Below are 19,451 nucleotides of genomic sequence, written 5' to 3'. Positions count from 1 at the left end.
AAGAGAGAAAGAGAGAAAGAGAGAAAGAGAGAAAGAGAGAAAGAGAGAAAGAAAGAAAGAAAGAAAGAAAGAAAGAAAGAAAGAAAGGAAGGAAGGAAGGAAGGAAGGAAGGAAGGAAGGAAGAAAGGAAGGAAGGAAGGAAGAAAAAGAAAGGGAGGAAGGAAAATTACAGGTCAGTATCACTGATGAACGTGAAGAAAAATCCTCAACAAAATACTAGCAAGTTGAATCCAACAAAACATTAAAAAGATCATATTCCATGATCAAGTGAGAATTATTCTAGGAATGTGAGAATTTTTCAATATCCCCAAATCAATCAATGTGATACACCACATTAACAAACTGAAAAATAAAAACCATATGATCATCTCAATAGATGCAAAAAAAGCTTCTGATAAAGTTCAGCATCCACTTATGATAAAAACTCTCCAGATAGTGGACATAGAACATACCTCAACATAATAAAGGCCATATATGACAAACCAACAGCTAACATTATACTGAATGGTAAAAGGCTGAAAGCACTTCCTGTACAGTCAGAAACAAGACTAGAATGCCTACTCTTGCCACTTTTATTCAACGTAGTTTTGGAAGTCATACCTACAGCAATCAGAGAAGAAAAAGAAATAAAAAGAATCCAAATTGGAAAAGAAGTAAAATCACTGTTGACAGGTGACATGACACTATACATAGAAAATCTTAAAGATGCTACCAGAAAACTACTAGAGCTCATCAATGAATTCAGTAAAGCTGCAGGATACAAAATAATATACAGAAATCTGTTGCATTTCTATACACTAGCAACGAAATTTTAGAAAAAGAAATTAAGGAAGCAATCCCATTTACCATCACATCAAAACGAATAAAATACCTAGGAATAAACCAACCCAGGCAGGCAAAAGAGATATACTCCGAAAACTGTAAGACACTGACAAAAGGAACTGCAAATGACAAAGGTGGAAAGATATACTGTGTTCTTGGATTGGAAGAATTAATATCATTAAAATGGACATATTACTCAAGGCAATGTACATATTCAATGCAATCCCTATCAAATTACCAACAGCAGTTTTCACAGAACTGGAACAAAAAAATTTAGAATTTGTAAATAAACACAAAAGACCCCCAAATCACCAAAACAATCTTGAGAAAGAAGAATGGAGCTGGAGGAATCATTCTCCCTGACTTCAGACTATACTACAAAGCTACAGTAATCAAAACACTATGGTACTGGCACAAAAATGGACACACAGATCAATGGAACAGGATAGGAAGCCTAGAAATAAACCCATACACTCATGGTCAATTAAGCTATGAAAAAGGAGGTAAGAATATACAATGGAAAAAAGACAGTCTCTTCAATAAGCAGTGCTGGGAAAACTGCACAGCTACATGTAAAAGAATGAAATTAGAATATTCTCTATCACCATATATAAAAATAAACTCAAAATGGATTAAAGACCTAACTGTAAGACTGGATACTATAAAACTCCTAGAGGAAAACACAAGCTCTTTGTCATAAATTGCAGCAATTTTTTTTTTTTGGCTCTGTTTCCTAGAGTAATGGAAATAAAGCAAAAATAAATGGGACCTAATTAAACTTAAAAGCTTTTGCACAGCAAAGGAAATCATAAACAAAATGAAAAGGGATTTTGTATGACATGGGAGAAAATATTTGCAAATGATATGACCAACAAGGGATTAATTTCCAAAATATACAGATCACAAAGCTTATTATCAAAAAACAATCAAAAAATGAGCAGAAGACCCAAATAGACATTTCTCCAAAGAAGACATACAGATGGCCAATAGGCACATGAAAAGATGTTTAATATTGCAAAGTATTAGTGAAATGCAAGTTAAAACTACAATGAGGTATCATCTCACACTAGTCAGAATGGCCATGATTAAAAAATAACAAATGATAAATGCTGGAGAGGATGTGGCGAAAAGGAGACCCTCCTATACTGCTGGGGAATGGAAACTGGAGCAGTCACTGTGGAGAACAGTATGGAGGCTCCTTACAAAACTAAAAACAGACTTATCACATGATCCAGCAATCCCACTGTTGGACATACACCAAGAAAGATAAAAACTCTAATCTGAAAAGATACACGCACCCCAATGTTCATAGCAGCACTGTTTTCAATAGCCAAGACATGGAAGCAACCTAAATAGCCATCCATAGATGGATGAAGATGATACACACACACACACACACACAAATACACACAAATGGAATACTCAGCCGTAAAAAAGAATGAAATAATGCCATTTGCAGCAACATGGATGGACCCAAACTAAGTGAAGTAAGTCAGAGAAAGACAAATATCATTATCATATCACTTATATGTGGACTCTAAAAAAAAAAAGATTCAAACAAACTTGCTTACAAATCAGAAGTAGACTCACAGACAGAAAATAAATCTTCGGTTACCATAGCAGAAGGGAGTGGGGATAAATTAGGAGTTTGGGATGAACAAATACACACTACTATATATAAAATAGATACACAACAAGGACCTGAAAAAGAATCTGAAAGAGAATGTATACATACAGTTACATATATATATATGAATCATTTTTCTGTACACCTGAAACCAATGCAATGTTGTAAATCAACTATACTTCAATAAAAATTTTTTTAAAAAACAGTAATGTTTTAAGAATTAGCTCCTCCACCAGCCTCAGTACCAGGGTGAAGACAATGCATCAGATCTGCAGCTGACCCAAGCTGAACAAATAGCAAGACAACAATAATCATTTCCTATTGTAAGCAACTGAGATTCTAGGGGTTCTTTGTCACCTCAACATACCTATCCTATCCTGGCCGAGACAGTAAATAAAATTCATGGTATGTTAAATAATGACAGACGCTAAGGAGAAAAACAATGTAAGAAAAGAGAACAAGAGATGGGGGTGGAAGTTTTAGGTAAGATTCATATAAGGCACCTGTCTTAAATCTACACCTTTAATTAAGGCTCTAAGAACATCACACTGAATATAATCTATCCCAAGCTTATGAGAGACAGGCTTTTTTTTAAAATTGTCTATCTTCCCTTACTAAAATGGAAGTTCTATGACAGCAAGGATTCTTTTTTATTTTTATTTTCCATCATAGTTTATTACAAGATACTGAATGTAGTTCCTGTACTATACAGTGGACCTTGCTGTTTATTTTATATGTAAGTTTGTATCTGCTAATCCCAAGCTTCTAATTTATTCCCCCTACCTTTCCCCTTTGTTAACCGTAAGTTTGTTTTCTTTCTGTGAGTCTGTTTTTGCTTTGTAAGTAAGTTCATTTGTATCATTTTTTAGACTCCACATATAAGTAATATCATGTATTTGTCTTTCTCTGCCTGACTTATTTAACTTAGTATGATAACCTCTACGTCCATCCATGTTGCTGCAAATGGCATTATTTCATTCTTTTTATGGCTGAGTAATATTCCTGGGTGGGTGGGTGTACACATACATATATAAAACATCTTCTTTATCCATTCATCTGTGGATGGACATTTAGGTTGCTTCCATGCCTTAGCTAATATAAACTGAAGAGTAGAAATTCTTGTTCTGTTAACTGCTAAATCCTCAGCACTGAGTCACTTCCAATTTTCTTCTTAAGTAGAAGTCCATTTTAAAACTCATACATAAAGCTAACAATCAGTATTGTCTTCACCATCTCCCAGTGTCTTCATTTCCTTCAGTACTCTTTAAACATTCTCTTCTAGTCTATCTGAATAATCCCTTATGATATTTTAATTATTGATCATTGGTCCTCAATCTCCAAAACAAAATGTGTAATTTTAAAACAGCATTGTAAAAACATTGAGGTTGTGCATTTTAACATTTTCTAGTATTAAAAAATTTTATGACAGAAAAATTATACTATTTATATCAGTAAACAGAAATATCCTGTAGTTTAGATTTAAAGCCTCAAAAATACCAACCTGAGCTGTTTCTGTCATTTTCTGTTCAAAATCAGCTTTTGCTAATGCATATTTTTCCACATAGAGTTTATAGGTATCTGTAGCTTTCTTAGCTTTAACAGCTGCCTGTAACAAAAGAAAAACATTCTGAACTACACAAAATGTTTTTTCTTTCCTAATATAAGTTAATATGAAAAAATAATTTAAATACATTTTAAGAGATGAGGCCTATGGTAAGATGAAGATGATATAAACTAACTTTAATACCTCTTTTCAAGTCCTCCTTAGTAATATTTTTTGTTATGGTCACACAATAATGCAGAAATTAAATGCTGATTCTCCTCTCCTTTCTGATGGAACATGCTTTAAAAAGTTAAAATACTCTCATTTTAAAACTCACAGTAAGATTACACAACCACATTGTAATAGTACAGTGTTACTAAGAATTCAAGGAACAAAAATGTGACAATACCATTCAGAATATACTTGACACTGCTTTATATACCTGTGAGTCTTCCTTCCTCCCACAACAAACATATTCTATTTTATATCTGATCAGTGACTATAAAGCTAGCTAAAAAGTTGAAAGAAATCAGTTTTCCTTGATTTCAGTTTCCATTATGCTCCAGAAAATCTATACATTTGTTTTTATCATTGCCTATTTTTCTAGATTTCTATTTTTTAAAAAATTGTTACTGCATTATAGCTCTAATTTTAACAAAGTTACTTATTCAATAAAAGCTTAAAAATATGTTAAATATTAGGCAGTGAGGAATATGAAAATAAATTATATAGGGATCTTTTCCTCAAGGACTTTAAAAAAGAAGTATAAGCTATACATAAATAACTAGAAATTGGTAGATACTAGCAAAGAAGTAAAAAAAAAAATTCTATGGAAGAGAGAGATTCAAGAAGAGGAAAGATTATGTGTGACTTGTAGGTTGGGGCAGACACATGGCTATCAAGAAACATGACTATTTCCAAAAGACTGATCAATTTGGACACAGGCAGTTGAAAGGAAAGGGATGTCAAAGTAAGTAAGAGTTTAAGGAAGATCAAAAAAAGAGAAGTTATAAGGTTTAAAGACACAAACATCTCCATTTTATTCATGAGATGGTCTGCTAAGAGAGAAAAAGAGTAGGGCAGGGTTGGGAACTTCAGGAGAATGGAAAGAGCTTCAAACCATGGTTGTGAAGAATGCAACAGGTAATACCTAGATGAGCAGAAGTACTGCTATGAGCCACTGGGAGCTAAGTAAAGCTGAATTTATGCAGAGCCAACCTGAACCAATATGTAATTATCTCCACCTATGTTCAGGAGTCTAAAAATTATTAGAAACAGGAAGTTGGGTTTACCCAGAGATTTGGAATTGGCAAGATACATACAGTCCTACTCTCTAAAAAGGCAACTCTACTGTCTCTAAAATATAACTTCATATACTATATTAAACATATATGTTCTATGCTTTCCTGCCTTCTTAAATAAATATAGGATGCCCCTTGTAGTGTATCAAAACTGTTATCTTGTATCAAAACTGGTTTTGGAGCCAAAAGAAACTGGATTCAAATTCTAGCTCTACCATTTACTACCCAGTTGACCTGGTCTTTGAGTTCTATATGGTTCTCTCATTCCTAAAATGGAAACAATACCATCTATTTTTTAGAGCTTTGCAAATGATGAAATGGAATTTATATAAGTGCTGGGACAGGGACTGTAGTGAAATCTACAAAATAAATAGTATCTGCTATTGTAATAGTTTTTAAAAGGAACATCAACAGGAACATTCATCATTATATTTTACTGTTATATTTTGCTCTTATCATATCTAAGAGTTGTACTGAGCCCGCCATCCCTACAATAAGTGTCCAAAATAATATAATGATTTTCTAGTTTGCGCCTATGGATTTTTTTTAAACTCTTTTCCCATTGCCTAGCCACACAACATTACTTTATACTACTGTTACTAAACTTCCTCTAACTTCTCAGTCCTTTCATGAGATGAATATTTTGAGTTACTACCTTCACAGGAAGCCCAGATAACCAAGTTTGCTAGAATTTATTTCAAAATCAATTTTAATGGCATGGTTGCCTGGGTTTCTTTTAGGATTTATGCCAAGAGACTTGAAAGAAGAGAATTTCTTTTTCCAGCTACCATAATTTTCAGTCTATACAAGAGTGATAAAAAAAATCCACAGTCCATGGAGTGATTTTTAATGACACAGTCTAGCAAAATGATATAGTTCCACTGGTAGTCCCTCCTCCTTGCTTATTCTTCATTCTAGCACTGTCGTTTTTCTCTGCTGCCTATTAAGCTACTGCCTTATAATTTATGTGTCAGCTATTGATAAAGATATGATATGTGATCACTCCTAGAGATATTTGCAATTTGGAAGGAAATTAATAAAAATGGTAAAGTCCCCTCCAATATAACTATGTGTCTGCACATTTTTCCTCCTGAACAGAGGCACTGGGGATTGAAACCAGGATCCCATGCACACCAAGCACGTGCTCTACCACCAAGCTATACCTCCTACTGTGTCCACAATTTTAAAAGTAATTTATTTCATGGAATCTTTCCTGTTTTCTTTTTACACATTCTATACAAAATAAGGTATCTCCCTTTCTAAACTTACCACTAAAACTCTCCTCTAATAGCTTCTTGTTCTGTACTATTCAGTAAGTCTTGGCTCCCTAAAAAGAAGGAAGCTTCTTAAAGACAGAAGGTGGTAATATGTATTTAGCCTTACTTACCTTCACAACATTTGGCATGATGATAGGCAGATGATAGAAACTAAAATATTTATTTACTACGGCACACAAATTCGTAGTCCAACAATCAAAAAAATGTTTGAATAAACCATTTTAAAAGGCAAGAATTAAGTCTATAGTCTATATTTAAAATAAACTTTTAATTTTTATTATATTAATGAACAGGAAAAATTCAAACAGTGTTTTGCTATAATGATTATTTTTCCAAGTAAACATATGCTGTACTGTGGACAATACAATGGTTTCTCACTTACAAGGAATTTATAATCTAACAGAAGTAAAAGATGACTGCCTAGAGGATCATTACTCCTTACAGAAGACCTATGATAGATTTCTAAAATGTAAACAAAGTAATTATTTCATAACATTATTCATTACACTTAAAATAACAGGACTTTAAGAGATGGAAGGAAGTTCCTGAAGCATCATTTCCTCTTCCTATACTCAGTCTCTAGAATTCTCTCGAACTAGTTTTGGTACTCAAATCTTTACGGAATCAAGAAGAGTAGAAATATTAATTTTAGAATTTTAAACTAGCATATTTTCATAACTTCTTTTTCATCCCACAATATTTTCATCATAAATCTTGGTCCAGCCATTCAACATAGAAACTTATCTGTTCACTATTTCCAACCATAAAATTATGGTCATCATATCAAAGGTTAAGAGCTGGATCTAACTCAGAATTGTGAACTGGTAAGTCTTTTTTGGAGCATACTTTTAGATACCATAAAACTGTAAAATTTCATTTCTCTTATTTGGTGGCATAAAAGAAGAAATAAGATATCCTTTATAAGTTCTAATATATTTTTATATCAGTGCCAACTCTTTGAAGGTGAAAATAATATATGAGAATAAAATTACATACCAACTTAAAGCAGCATCTTGGAAAACTGACAAAAGTAGTATTTAGTAATAAAGGAATAAATTTTTTTTAAAGTTTATTGACTCACAAGGTGTTTTAAGTAATGACAAAAATTAATTTAAAGAAAACTAAAATATCCTATAAAAGGCCATAGAGGCCATTTTAGAATATAATTGTATTGAGAACATCTACCTTTTTTGAAAGCAACAAACATCTCTCGTAGGAAACTACATACAGCAATATTCAATTAAGTAAACATGACTTTCTAAACAGAATATATGCTTAGTAAAACTGTAAATTTTTAGGGTAGAATTAGAGAAACTAAATGTCCCAGTAGTAACAAACTTGACCACTTCTATAAAGTCATTATTTAAGGAGAAGTTGGAGCAGCTATTCTTGAATGAGGAAATTATGCTCTAAAAGCAACAGCTGTATTTCTTCTCATGAATAAAAGACTGGCTTTAATGGATTACCTATTGATAATAAAATAAGTCCTACATTTTATTTATTTCCTTAGCACTATAAATAAATTTACTGATATACTACCAGAAATATTTGTTTAAGTGTCCATAATTTTTATAGTAAAATCAAATATATATACATATAAAATAAGTACTTCATCACAGTCCACAAATATAAGTAACTTCTAAATGGTTTTATAAAAGGATTTACGAGTGAAGATGAGAAGCATACTATATCATAACAGCCAATAAGTTATTTACATTTTCAGGTTTACCAAATGAAAAATGGTTCAAAGATCCATGTTTTTAAAAAAAAATCTACATTCATTTTCATAAAAAGCTTATTACAGACCAAATAAATTATTTACTTAGACTTGGATTTGAATATATATAAATCAGAGACCCACTAACACATGTAGTATCACAAGCAAAGATAGTACTTCTGAGATGAACAATTAGAAAAAAGCACCCCTTCCTCTTCTCTTCCTTTTGCTGATTTAGAGGATTTAGACAATCTTCTTGGGGGGGGGGGCATGAGGTTTATTTATTTATTCCTTTATTCTCAGTGGAGATTCTGGGGATTGAATCCAGGACCTCGTGCATGCTAAGCACACATACTACCACTGAGCTATACCCTTCCCCTTTAGATCATCTCCTTTTAGTAGTTATGCTTAATGTACATTTTTGACTACTACTAATTCTAATATAGTACTTAATGTAACACACACCATTATTTTGTATACTACTAAAATAGAAAAGTACTGTCAATTAAACCATGAAATAATGCTTTCTTAACACTTAAAATTATTTTAAACTATTAAAAGAGCTCTTTTAGACTTTAGAGGTACATTTTTATTCTTGTATGATACATAATAAAAAGGAAAGCAAAATGAATTGTTTGAGATACTCTCAAATCTTTTTCCATATTCAGATTCTGACCCTTCTCAATTACTTCCAATTTAGAGGCTGCTGAGGTCTGTTTTTTTCCCACACATAATATTATCCTTGATGTCATCAAGAGCACTATTAACAGAGCATTTCGTAAAACTGGTCCACTATTATGTCTAGATTTTCTTCCAAGTACTGGTGCTCACATTTTCTTAATCTTACCAGGTCTTAACAAAAGGTTTTCAGAGAACAATCAGAACTATTCCTTCCTCGAATGGTTTTAAAGTGGTCTCAAGCATCAAAGTGTTGCAGTTATCCAATCATGCCACCGGGTATATAATAACCAAGTTCACATATGCAGTGAAACTACACCACAAATGCCACCTTACCAAGAGCGATTATATAATAACATCAACTGAAGACGCATGCTGATTTCAGAGATGTGAGGAAAAAGAAATACCTGGTAGCTTTTAATATTCTCTTTTTCCCTGGTGTCTAGGTCTGAATTTATCTTTATTTAACCTGCTTAATATCAAGTATATACTTTTAATCTGAGGACTCCTGAATTTCTTTAATTCTGAAAAATTCTGATTGGTTAACTCTTCAGTATTACCTGTTACCTTCCTCTCCATTTTTTTTCTTCTGAAATCCACAGAAGATGAATGTTGGTAACCTTTATTTCTCTGTACTATGTTCTGGGTGAGTTCCCTTAGTATTACCTTCCAAATTCACTCTTTTACTATATCAAGTCTAAAGTTCATCTTCTCTATTGTTTCTGTAAAAAATTTCAATAACTATATATTCATTGCCAACTTACCTAATTAGCTGTTTTCCTACCCAGGAGGTCTTGTTTAATGCCTCTTTTAATTTTCTTTAAGTTTATATTCATGTTCACCTCTGAACATCGTCAACACACATTAACATTTCTGTTCAAATGTTTTATAAATCTAAATTTCATCTGGAGTGAATTCTTATTCCAACTATTAAATTTTTATTGCTGTCTGCCTTAATGGAGGTATCCCCTGCTTTTCAAAAGTTTATTTTATACCACTTTGCGTTTACAAAAGAATTACATTAGTACCTGTTTTCACTAACCAAAAGAAATCCAAAGATTTTCACTTTTACAAAAGAAAGCAAAAATAGCATCCATTCAGCATTCATTTTGCAGGAGCCATTATAGAGGCAGCGGGCACCTAGAGCAGTTAAGAGTGGTACCACCAAGCTCCTGCCTGGGACCCACAGTCAGCATCTCAGGATCAGCCTCCATAGTTTTAAACTGTGTCTGTAAGCATCTGTGCTTCATCTCAGTTTACTTTGTACATCCATTAGCAAGACGTTCTCAGGTAATTGCTTCTCTGCTTTTGCCATTTGGCTTACAAAAGATTTCAAAGGAACACACTACTGCTAGATAGCGGGGGAAACCTGTATTAGATTTCTTAAGATGTGCTCTAGAATTTTGATTGTTTGCTCATTTCAGATAAGAGGTTTCTCATTTTTCCCTCTCTCTCTTCTCTCTCTCCCTCCATCAGCGCTGCTGAAAAACTCCACAGAATACAAGGTAAACATTCCTCTTAGAAATGTGTTATGTTCTATTCTTTACACTCACCAATACCCTCCAAGGAGTTTTCAGTTTATCTCCTGCCAGCCCCCCAAGGCCCCAATTTAGTATCAGTCTTTAAAAGGTGGCTTTTAATTACTTCCCTCAAAGAACATTGGGGATATGATCAAAACAGTCATGAATTGGTTCCTTGGATTGACTGCTGGTCAGAATTGTGTCCAAAAGTCCCCAACTTCCAATTATGCTTTAGCCCTTTAGCAGTCCGAGAGTCTTTTTTTGCTACCTAGAGTGTCACAAAGTGAGTGGAGTTCCTTGTGCTAATCTCAAGTGGGGAAGATTTAGTCCCCTTTACCACACAAGAGCTAAATTCCACTGCCTAACTTAGGACTGTGAGTCTGACAAAACTGCATAATCAATCTTTCCACGCCCCTTTGGGTTTCTGTTCCTTTCTGGTTCACAAAGATAATATTCTTCTTTTTGGACTGTGTTATTTTATCTTCCCCTTTTATATTTTATTCATAATTGTTGTATCTGGAATGAAGAATGTTTTAAAGTGATAAGCTTACTGGGCCTCATCTTTTACCCCCTCCTAATTTTTATTTATTGCACAAATGTTAAAGGAAACATATTACCCTAAATTGCATCAACTGCTTTGATTTTTCCATATTATCTTCTAGTTTTTGCCCATTTTGTACACTGCTATAATTACTATAATTGCAAAAGTTATAATTTTTTTTTTTACTGGATATTTCAAATACTTTACAAAGCTTTCAAAATTATCACTCCCTATGGCTGATTCCTAAATGAGATATACCACATCAAAGAAGTGGATGGTTAAACTGTTCTGAAAGGGAAAAAAAAATCTAGTTTCAATTAAAATGAGAGTGGGGGAAAGGGTTGTGGTTTACCACAACACTACATACATGTGCTCAAAGTCAGCAATAAATCACCCACAACATGTATTTAAAGCTTATCCTCAAGTATCTATTGCTTTGCTAAATAAACCAGTCTTGCTTCAAAAAAATGTTTACCTCATTATTAAATCTTATACCAAGCAGTATCTCATCAATTATCTTATAAAAAATCCTATAAATGTATTACTGACATAAAGAAATCATTCCTTTTTATTTGTCTGCCAACCTATTTACCATACACAACACATTTTGCAAACCTACTTCTGTTTTACTTAGGTAAATCATTAATACTCAGAGGCACAGTGACCTTACCTATATTATGAAATCATTCTTGAGTGTTTGAAGGTGAAATGCAGTCTTATAATTGAAAATGCTCTGTGACCACAGAAATATTTTCATTATGAGTACCTTTTCTGTTTCTCTTTGTGTAGCTCCTTCCTTTTTCAAACGTTCCTGTTCTACACATTTGGCATTGTAATTTTCCTTGGATTTCTGAAGGGCCTGAGTTATGCTCTGAATGGTTTGAACAGCTTCCAGAGTTCCTGCAACTTCTTCTTTAGTCTGTTTGGTATGAAATGATTTATCAAAATTACAGAACTACAAAGCATTCAATATCTGACCAATCAATCCTTTAACAAGGAAAAACTGATACCTTTTTATGCGATTTTACTTGTTCTTCTCCATACTTCTGAACTTCTTTTATTAATTCTTGTAATTTTCTAACAAGATCTAAGTGGCAATTTGCTAATTTCTCTGTAGATGTTTTGAACACATCCCACACTGGTGCAAATGTTCTAAAGGAAAGAAAACATGGGAATAATTTACTAAAAGGGAAAAAAAAGTTAAAGTTCCAAAATAGAACCAATGAAATAATGTTATATTCAACAGTTTTAATTAGGCAAAAGATAAGATTAAAATAAATCACAAATTAAATGACTGACAGCCTGACCTTGATTTTTTTTTAATCCTTGGTTCCTTGGTTAATTATTTAAAATATTTTTAGACCTCAGATACACAGAAATGAGTCAAAATTACAGGTCTGGCCATGTCCCTCTCTCAATTATACTGTGTCATTTTTCTGCATTGATTTGGTTATTTAGATTTGTATCAGATGCCTTTCTAATCACTGTCTACTGTTTAAAACTAGCTTATTATCAAATCTCAATTTTAGACTATTCAGTGCTCCATTTAAAATGCTTCATCAAAAATAAAAGTTCCTCTGAATTTAAACATGCAAGAGTCAAATTTGCACATAATTTTTAAGCGTCTTCATCATTAAAATTTATTTAAGAATTATTTTAAACCTTTTATCTGAAATCTTGTTTCAGATTTTATCTGTGTACTTCAACAAAACACTAAGAGAGTCCCGCTTCTCGGTACAGAATGTATGACATACTTTCCTACCAGTTTTTCTCAACATTGAGCATTTAGTATTTCCAGCAGGTTCAAATACTTCCAAGAATTACTACATTATTATATCCTGGATAATACTTAGCATGCCAATGGTTAGTTTAAATTAATTTAGTCAGTAGAGAATGATATAAAGATAATCTTATCCTATGTTTTCCTCAAGTATTTCTCATTTGCTTTGCTCTATAAAACAAAAACAAACAGCAACAATTATCACTAAGACAAGAGGTAGAGAAAGAAATTACATATCCTAATATGTACTTTGTGTCAATTACTGCATTTCCTACCCATTAGGAAAACTAACTGACAATGATCATTTTAAGCAATAACAAAAAAGTTCAGAGGATAATTAAAATACTTATAGGACTGTTGTGATTAGGTCTTACCTCACACCTTAAAATCTAATCAGCACTAAATCCAGCAAGTAGTTAGATGGAAAATTTCAAGATTAAAAAAAAAACTGGAAAAGAACTCCTGAAAAGTAACCACTCACTTTAGCACCAAAATACATGTACATCACTTCAGGTATACCTGATACATGATAGTCTAGATTTCACAAAGCAGATAAGAAGGAGTTTACTTTACCCAAGGATTATTTACACAGAAAAGGGGTTTAAAATAAGATTTCTTTAAATACAGGTTTCTTCAAGGAATTTCAAATATCATTCCACTTGGGGGAGAGGGGTAATTCGGTTATTTATTTATTTATTTTTGATGAAGATACTAGGGAATGAACCTAGGACCTCGTGAATGCTAAGCATGCGCTCTACCACTGAGCTATACCCTTCCCTCCAAATATTCCATTTTTAAAAGTTTGATATACACAACTTTTTTCTGGTCAAGTAATTCACATTAATGTATAATAAACACTAAGAAAGAAAACTGACAAATCCAAAATATGTTTAAATGGAACTAAATATGGAAAGATAAAATTCAATTTCTTACCTAAATATGCATCAGAAAACAAAAACATAAATATTTAAAATCTTTATAATCTTAACTGATGATACTAACAAAAAACAAAATATCACTTGTAATTTATGAGAAGCACACATCCAAAGACAAAAATGTTGTCAGTAACTTTATTATTGGGAAACACAGTTGAAGTCAATCCCTGTTTTTTCTGTCTCCCACTCTCCCAACTCGTAACTAAAAATAAGGTAGAATTTCCTAAAACCACGACCAATTAGTTAAAGCTAGCTTCTGTTATTTCAGTTACTTTCTGGCCCTTCTAAAATTTGTCTTAGAAAAGGCATGTTAGAGTTACATGGAAGAGTTATAAACAGGAAGCTGCCAGCAAAGTGAGGACAGAGATGGAAAAAAGGAAGAAGCTCTCCAGCCTTCCTAGCTAGTGCACAGAACTGCAGAAGATCCTCTTAGCTGTGGCCAACAGCACTTACATAATGGGCAGTGTCACCACCCTGAGAATAAACTAAGCGTCCATCTCTCCTTTATCTGAGCCACAAGACAGAAAAAACTTTTTTTTTTTTTTTTTTTTTTAGTAAAAGTAGATTTAGAGAGATGTACAACAGGGAGAGAAGGGGGGGTTACAGTAAAGGTTAAAGTAAAGGCAGATACACACCCCAAAAACAGAGTACAGGCCAACTTGGAAAGCAAGAGGGAGCAAGCAACTGTAGAAGACTTTTGTTTAAACTCATTCAACTACACTAGAGAAGACTTTCATAAAATAGTCATTATTAACCAGTTTTTGAGATCACAGAATTTGAGGCATGTGAATCTGATAACTGGTATAAACCATCTTCATGAAAAACATGAATATCTACACAAAATCCTACATAAAATTTTGTGGGATTCATAGATTCATCAGAATGCCAGGAAAAGAGGAATCTCTTACTGAATATCACTGTAAAAATCTTTATAAATGTTAATTAGACTAATTATTTTAACATCTTAGTTAAACTATAACCTCTCCCCCAATTTTAGATAATTAAGTCAGATTAAGTATGCCTTCCAGAGTTGTTATTGTTCAAATTATACAACTACTCTTCCCAGAGTTATGGCTATAAGCACACCCCATTTTAAATGCATTCTTATTATTAACATTCATTTTTCAAAGAACACATTTCCTCAGCACATATTTTAAGAAGAGCATTTAAAAGTAGTCTATAAAATCAGAAGCAATGTTTTCAATGCATTTTAATCATTGCAATAAAGTTCAAGAGTTTTTAAAGATCACTGTTCAAAAGAATTTAAATAAAGTTAGAGAAAACCAGAATATAATGAGCACAACACGTAACATTTAAAATCTCAAAATTATACTACTGAATGACTGTATAGTTTAATAAAGGGGAAAAATAAGTTTCATTTGCTTTGTATTAACTGATTCAGCAAATTCAATTATATTTTCTATCAAGTCAAGAATATATTCATATATAGACACATTTTAAATAAATATATTACATATTATTATATTTACAAACTACTACATCCTTAATGGGAACCTAACACTCTCAGAACTTTGCCTAAATCAACACTGAAAGAGCTTTTCAAAGAAATTAACTCACCCAAGTTGTGAATAGTTGCTTGCGGATTTTGCTAGTTTTGTCATTGACCTGGAGTACGCCTCTTCTATTGTAGCCCTGTTAAATCAAATTTCCATATTATAATAGCTCCTGTTAAATGACCAAATACATAGCAAAATTATCAAAATACAATTAAAACTGTAGAAACAAAAAGATAACATAAAGTATATGTTAAAAATAAGTAGGTATGCGGTCATGAACTTCTGGCCTATCTTTAAATGCCCTCTGTGCACATCTACTTAATTAAAGAACTCATCTGATAAAGAACTAAAATGATTCATACCACCAAAAAAACCTTAGTGAAGTCACGCCTATTTTTTATCTTTAGTACAATGGTTATTTGAACAGGAAGTACAAAAGTATTGCTTCTTGTATACTCTCTTTCTGTAAAGTCATTCAGTGTCAAAGTCACTTGTATTTAGTATTTCCTTGATGTATTTAATATAGTTTTACTATTCTTTAACATTGTGATTTCATTATTATGCACATTTAATAGGAGACTGATGACAGTCACTGCACAAAACTAAATATGAATAATTAGCAAGTGTGAGACCCTGAGCTTCAGAACTTAATCTATTTTGTGATTACATCTAAAACACTAATAAACAAGTATCTCCCACTAGAATACTGTGCTTTTATATAACTGCTATTCAGCATATAGAATTTCAGGCTTAAAAAATTCAACCAAAGCCATTAAATATGGAATAGAAAAAAGTTTTCCCAAAGGCACATAACCTACAAAGGAAAAATACAACACTATCTTGGCCTTCTTCACACTACAAAAGTCAAGTTCTATATTACGTCTCCCATAATCACCCTGTCCCTTCTCAGTTTGTGCTACCCTTAACAGTGGAACAGCCTACAACCACCACTGCCTTCCGTTTACCTTTGTAGGTTCAACTAACATTCTGTTTTTAATGTCCAAATCCAGATCTCCACACTGCTCTTGAACAAAATCATCTGTTTAGTATCTAAATACCTCAAGCATAGCTCTACTTAGATATTTAAATCACCTCAAACTTAGAATATTCAAACTAAGCTTATCTCCAAACTCTTTCCCAACCCAAACCCCACAAAAACCAGCTCTTTAACAAAAAGGAACTATTAACAGTAACTGATGTTATTGATGGCACAGTGACTTTTTTCTGTTCCTTTAAACTTTTGTGTGTCTTTTTAATATACTATATTACAAGGGTAGTATTTAGATAATTTTTAAAAGTTAATACAGAAATACTATCTCAATGAGTAAGTTTAACAGTAAGGGAAAAATGTTTCAATTTCTAGTTATAGTAAATTGATACAAAAACCTTCCAAATGAGAAAATAAGAAAAAGCTGGAGGGGTGGGGAGTATGACTAAAAGGCATCAGAGAACTAAAGAGGGAGTTAAGAATCAGCAGGCCAAGATCTAAGAGAAGGATATCCACAGAAGAGTCAGATATGTAGGGCAGCTTTCCCTTGGGAGCATCAAGAAGATGCAGCTGAGACTGACAAGTGAAGCAGAGCCTCACAAGGTAAGGAGACAAAACCAGTTTCAGACTAGTCAAAGGGTGTAAAAGTTTAAGCCCTTAAAATTAAGACTTGAAGAGTAAGGATATAAGGAGTTAAATATGAACCGTAAGTAGGCAAGCTCTCAAAGGGACTGCAAATTATATCTCTTCAAACCATGATACTAGATCCTATATGGATGTCTTATATACATTCATAAAACCACCAGGCACATAGGGAAACAAGACAAGATAAACAAAGCAGAAACAAATTAATGATGTTTCAAAGGCTGAGATTATAAAAGCTTAGACTTTATGAGTTTATGTATTACGTTCAAGGAGACAGTGTATTAAATCAGGAATTTCACTAGAGAACTAGAAATCATTTTTTAAAAGTGGGGGAAAGCATAGCAAATTTGAAAAAAATACAAATGCTATACCTGAAAAATAAAATAACCAAAATTAGTATCTCAATGGATGATGTTTATGGATTCAATACACTGCAGTGAAAAGTAGTAAATTACAGAGAGGTAAGAAGACTCTATTCTGAAAAGAAGCTCAGAGAAACAAAAGAACAGAAAAGAGAGAAGAGAAATAAAAGACAAAGGATAAAGAAAAAAAGCCTAACCAATGAGTAAAGAAAATAAGAATGGGTCAGAAAAAATATCTGCAGAGATAACAATGGACAGTTTTCCAAAACTGACAAAAGATATCAATCAAACCACAGGTCCAAGTAGCCCCCCAAATCCTACAAGGATAAATAAAAAGATACCTACACCTAGTCACATCATAGTAAAACTGCTAAAAGTCAAAAACAAAATCTTAAAATCAGCTAAACCCTTCCTACCACCAAATGTTACCTTCAAAGGAACAATAATTAGACTGACAGGTAACATCTCAACAGTAGATAATGGAATGATCTTCAAAGAATTTTTTTAATCTAGTAAAACACAAAAGTATAAAACTCCTAGAAAATAATATAGGAGAAAATTTAGATGACTTTAGGTACGGATGTCTTTTTAGATACAATACTATAAACATGATCTATGAAAGAAATCATTGATAAGCCTGACTTCACTGAAATTAAAAACTGCTCTGTGAAAGATGATGTCAAGAAAATACAAGGACAAGCCACAAACTGAGAGAAACTATTTGCAAAAGACACCTGAGAAAAACAACTTTTATCCCATATACACAAAGAACTCTTAAAACTCAACAATAAGAAAACAAACGTGATTTTAAAAAGGGCCAAATCTTAAAGAATTAAATATAAGACATGACACCATATAACTCCTAGAAAACAGGCAAACGTTTTCTGACACAAATTGCAGCAACGTTTTCTTTTCTTAGGTCAGTCTCCCAAGGCAAAAGAAATAAAAGCAAAATTTTTTTTTTAAATGGGACCTAATCAAACTTACAAGCTTTTGCACAGCAAAGGAAATCATAAACAAAATGAAAGGACATCCTACAGAATGGGAGAAAATATTTACAAATGATTCGACTGACAAGGGATTAATTTCCAAAATATACAAACAGATCATACAGTTCAATATCAAAAAAACAAACAATCCAATCCAAAAATGGGCATCTAACAGACATTTCTCCAAAGAAGACATACTGATGGCCAAAATTTTCTGAGTAGTCCTCCAACTATTAAAGAAATTAAATATGTGATTTAAAACCTTCCTACAAAGACAATTTCAAGCCCAGATGGCTTTACCAGCAAATTTATAAAACACGTAAGAAACTATAATCTCCCACAAAATGTTCCAGAGAATGCAAAAATAGAGTATAATCCCAAGCTCATTTTATAAGGCAAGCAAACCTTGATATCAAACCTAAGAATATTTAGAGAAAGGAAATTTTCGCCAATCTCACTCATAAATATAGATGCAAAAATACTAACTAAAATAGCAGCTAACTGACCTACTAATATGTAAAAATGAAAATACATCTCCACCAAGTTTGGTTTATACCAGGAATGGGAAGTTAGCTTAACATTCAAAATTCAATGTAATTCAGATTAACAAGTGGGAAAAAAAAAAAAAGAAAAACACAGCATCTCAATAGATGCAGGAAAAGTATCTGACCAACTTCAATATCCATTTAGGACTTTTTAAAAAAGGAAAACAAAAGTCTTACCAAAATAGTATGTAAAAAAGAATTTCCATAATCTGATAAATAGTTGGGGATAAAAACTAGAATATATTTGAGAATGAAATGTGAGACTGGAAACAAGACAAGGATGCCTGCCATCATCATTTCTATTCAGCATTACACTGGAGGTACGAGCCAATGCAGTAAGTCAAGAAAAAGAAATAAAAGGTATAAGGATTGGAAAGGGAGAGAGAAAACTGTCCTTTGCATAAGATGATTATAAACACAGAAAACCTAAAAGAATCTACAGATAAACTAACAGAATAAACAAGAACTGCCAGGCTGCTGGACAGCAAGTCAATGTATAAAAGTCAAGGGCATTTATATAAATTTGTAACACATAACTGACAAACTGTTTTTACCTAGAATACATAAAGAATTCCTTCAATTTATTTTTTAAAAGGAAGGAAAAAAAATGCAAAAGAGGAACAGGTACTTCATAAAAAAGAAGATGCAAATGGTCAGTAAACAT

The 19,451-nt window shown here is 32.6% G+C and overlaps 1 protein-coding gene across 6 annotated transcripts in view; it reads right to left on the bottom strand.

Annotated features, from left to right (window-relative positions):
• The window catches only part of FCHO2 (FCH and mu domain containing endocytic adaptor 2), a 110,394-nt gene that overhangs the window by 75,071 nt on the left and 15,872 nt on the right, over positions 1 to 19,451 (bottom strand). For 5 of the 6 annotated variants that reach the window (XM_032474098.1, XM_032474108.1, XM_032474103.1 and 2 more), the window contains exons 3-6: positions 15,320 to 15,394; positions 12,037 to 12,178; positions 11,793 to 11,945; positions 3,951 to 4,055 (exon numbers count right to left, since the gene is read on the bottom strand). In XM_032474098.1, coding sequence (XP_032329989.1) covers positions 3,951 to 4,055; positions 11,793 to 11,945; positions 12,037 to 12,178; positions 15,320 to 15,394 — 475 coding nt within the window. The remainder of the gene's footprint in view (positions 1 to 3,950; positions 4,056 to 11,792; positions 11,946 to 12,036; positions 12,179 to 15,319; positions 15,395 to 19,451) is intronic. The other variant, XM_032474123.1, reaches the window with a different exon arrangement.

This window comes from Camelus ferus, chromosome 3 (genome assembly GCF_009834535.1).
Source record: "Camelus ferus isolate YT-003-E chromosome 3, BCGSAC_Cfer_1.0, whole genome shotgun sequence".
NCBI classification, from domain to species: Eukaryota; Metazoa; Chordata; class Mammalia; order Artiodactyla; family Camelidae; genus Camelus; species Camelus ferus.
Note: the sequence above shows the minus strand (reverse complement) of the source record. Positions and strands in the feature narration are given on the sequence as shown.